This window comes from Hylaeus volcanicus, chromosome 2 (genome assembly GCF_026283585.1).
Source record: "Hylaeus volcanicus isolate JK05 chromosome 2, UHH_iyHylVolc1.0_haploid, whole genome shotgun sequence".
Classification (NCBI taxonomy): domain Eukaryota; kingdom Metazoa; phylum Arthropoda; class Insecta; order Hymenoptera; family Colletidae; genus Hylaeus; species Hylaeus volcanicus.
This window is the reverse complement of record NC_071977.1, coordinates 21,796,821-21,800,435: the sequence shown is the minus strand read 5'-3', so window position 1 is coordinate 21,800,435 and position 3,615 is coordinate 21,796,821. Positions and strand designations below refer to the sequence as shown.

Sequence of the window (3,615 nt, the reverse complement as noted above, 5' to 3'; positions counted from 1 at the left end):
AAACTAAAAATGAACAAAAATTCCATCGTACTTGCAAAACAACCTTAGAGTTCCAACGCAACGTGCAAACGAGATAGTTTGCAATTCCACAATTATCGATTGTAAATATCGTGCCGTTCGGTACAGTAAAAAGGTGCATGGACATAAATATTTACCAAAGTTGCACGTATTAAATAGGTCAGATAACAATCCGTTTCGCGAGCGATTCGAGTCCAACGCTATTCTATTCGGGCAGCGATTGCGCCGTACAGAGTAGTGGAGGCGTCGCGGGGGTAGAACAGCGCGGGGTGGGGGAACGGTATAAAAGCGCTCAGGTGAGGGGCGGAGGCCAGTTGACTTCGATCCGCCGAGCGCGACGTTACTGGCTCCAAGTACCGTGTTGCTCGCTTCTAACAACACTCATTGCGCCCGAAAACCCACTTCGTTCTTCGCTGCCACGAATCAACGGATCAAGTTCGACGATGTTTCTCGCGAGTGCAACAAGCTCGCGATAATAGAAACATCCGTGCACTGTGTAGTGTGTGTGAACGCGTTCGTGACCGAGAATCCTCGACACACAGAACGAAACAGAAAGCGAACTAAATAAATGAAAATATAGACACCAGTGATTGGAATTAGCCGAATTGGAAAACAACGGGACGTTCAATCGGACCAGTCTCTCTCCGGTCTGTCTCTTTCGTGCGCTCCGGTGGGTTTGGTTCGATCGATAAATACTCGGGGTGCGTGTACCGTGCACCGCGACGTCCAGCAGGCAGATAACCGGGCAAGGTGTTTGCGTGATCGAATTAATCGACGACCCACATTTCGTCCACCTTATTTTTTCCCCGTAACGATCGAGTACACCGAATCGACCGGTGGTTCGAACGGAGAGAAATTGGGCGAGAGAAGTTGAACTCGCAGACATGAAAGCGATGGTGGTGAGCCCCGTGGGCGGCAGAGTGCCGCCGAGCCGCGGTGTCCTGCACAGTGGTCTCGGGATCAACGGGACTCGTCGCGATCTCGAAGCGGAAGAAGTAGCCGCTTACCTGACGAAACTGAGGTCCTTGGTCCCCGACATGCCCAGGAAGCGGAAGCTCTCGAAGCTGGAGGTGATCCAGAGGGTGATCGAATACATCTGCGATCTCCAGACCACCCTCGAGGAGACGAACGTCCATCACGAGTCCAGTATCGCTAAGACGAGCCCTCGGCAGCCCCTCCAGCCGCTGTTGAACGCCACGACGTCCGTCCCGACGTCGACGACGTCGACGACCACCACGATGACCGGGCTGGTCGCGGAACGGTGACCTGCGTCGGCGGACGAGCTACACCAGTAAGGTCCAGGTCGCTCGAGCTTCTCCTCGAGGGCTGACGTGTGCTGACCACCGAGTCTCAACGTCGCTCGAGCCCGTTCTTCGAGTCTTCTTCGAGGGAAACCCATTCTTCTCGCCGCGTTCCAGGACAGAGTTGCGTTCGGCATTGTACAGAGCCCTCTAGGACCGGGACAAGCTTCTGGCGGGGGTGTATTGTGAAAACGGAAAGGAAAGGGAATGGATTTTTAGGTGTTCGGACTAGTGGGCATCCGGGGGTGCGTTCGACACCCGAAGCACACCTGAAAAGAAAGCAAGAACGAAGAAAAAGGAAGAAGAAGAAGAAGAAGAAGAAGAATTGTAAAGCTGGCCTCTCGCGGCCGATCGAGCTTCTTTCTTCGTAGAAAGATGTAAATACTTGTACATAAACTCGCCGCATTCCTCGCACGACCTCTCTCATCGTAATCGACTCACTTCTACGTCCGCTGTTCCTTGGATACCTCCTCCTCCCCCTCCACTTGATCCTTGTAATCCTCTGCGACATCCAAGACCCCGGGTGGAGATCGGCGCCGGATTGGAAAACGCGTAGACTCCTGGGGCTACGATCGAAGGCACATTTCTAGAAGTAAAGAGACGGTTGGAAAGAATTGAATTTATTTTTACAAGGTTGCTTGTCTGTTTAAATCGAGGACTCAGGGATTCTTTGGTTTCTCGAGCTGTACAGAGGTCGTGCTTTTGTTAAGTACGTTTTAGCACGCGCGATTAGGTGTACCCAGGTGACAGTAATTATTAGACGGATCTAATACATCTGCGAATCTTTATGCATTTACAGAAAATTCGAGTGTGCAAGAATATAAAAAATATCGAGAGTAACGTTGATATTATAATATTTGCAGAGCAAAATAAATTCCTATTTAGGTTCAATTTTTTTAGACACGTTTGCCAAGATTTTATTTTGCATAAAGATCCGCAGTCTAGTATTAGGTTGTCCCAAAAGTTTCTTTCGCTTTATTAATAAGTATTGGGCTGTCTGGAAAGTCCATGCCGATTTTTAGTAGGCGGTACAGGTCTGAATATATCGAAATGATTGAAAACAAATAACATATATATACATCCCTTAAAAGGTGCAAAGGTTGTGGAACAAAATGGTACATATATGATTCAATAAATATGCATCAATATTCAAATATGCCTTTGATTTTTTCTTAAAAATAGGCACGAATCTTTCCGGACAACCCAATAATACACGCACAATAGTGTATGTTTTATGTTACATTACTGAATTGTGCACGATTCATTTTGCTCCATTACTGTTACAACATGACTATCTATGAAATTAGATTGCCTATTTATATAAACACGACCACATAAAATAATTGAGTGCAACTCGCGAAAGAAACTTTTGGGACAACCTAATAATTATGTACATCTAAGGTTTTTCTTTTGTACGTGTACCGATTATAAGTAGATTTCAACGACGTGACGGTATAGGAGTATTAGCATGTGAACGTTACCCGAAAAAAGTACAAGGTGTCGATGATCGATGATACTCCTCGAGAAACCAAAGATCCTTGTCTTGATCATTAATCTCGAGGAAAACGAAGTACGTTAACAATGCCGATTATCCGATCCGTTGAAAATGTTCTTTGTACGTAGATACAGTTTCTTTTTTTCAGCTGCAGTCATTATTTAGTATTACCTATGTTTACGAGCGAAAACAAATTACGAAGAAAATTATTTTCTTAGAAGAACAGTTCGAAAATGTAGCGACGTAAATATGAATCTAAATGTAAAAATCCGACGCGAAACTTCCTTCCGAAATGCGTAGTACGGAAATAATTTTATTATGGATCAAATTGGCCCCAAGTCCGTAGCCCGAGGGTTAATCCCTGGAGGCCTCTGGGCTCTAGCTCCTAAAGCCGATGTCTTAATCCAGTCCTGGGAGAGATATGGGCAGAATTGCAAATGAAAGCATAGCGATTTTTTCGACTACTCCGATAAGCTTTTGCTTCTGGAATAAATCCGATTGGGATTTTTAACGAACAAATTAACCCTTCGAGCCTGATTCCTGTACAACGAAGACGGTAGTTACCTGTAATTCTATGTTTATAAATCGAACTTCGTCGTTCGAAAACGGGGTAGTAGATGATAACCCTCGAGGTTTGGAATAAAAAACCAAGATATGTATATTAAACTATCTGCTCCGGTACTTCTGTACAATTTTCGTTCTTGGCGTAAATAACGAAATTGCTACAACAAAACTTCTTTGAAAATCATAAAAATTTGAATAAATTGCGTAATATCACTCGAGGGTTCGAGGTTTGGAATA

The 3,615-nt window shown here is 45.1% G+C and overlaps 1 protein-coding gene across 1 annotated transcript; it reads left to right on the top strand.

Annotated features, from left to right (window-relative positions):
• Positions 1-321: 321 nt before the first annotated feature.
• On the top strand, positions 322-3,615 carry LOC128884903 (DNA-binding protein inhibitor ID-2). The gene has a single exon (XM_054138580.1). The coding sequence runs from the start codon at positions 903-905 to the stop codon at positions 1,281-1,283; it is 381 nt and encodes a 126-aa protein (XP_053994555.1). The 5' UTR covers positions 322-902; the 3' UTR covers positions 1,284-3,615.

What these genes read in the sequence shown, in the direction of transcription:
- LOC128884903 (XM_054138580.1), top strand. Translation starts at nt 903, where the DNA reads ATGAAAGCGATGGTGGTGAGCCCCGTGGGCGGCAGAGTGCCGCCGAGC.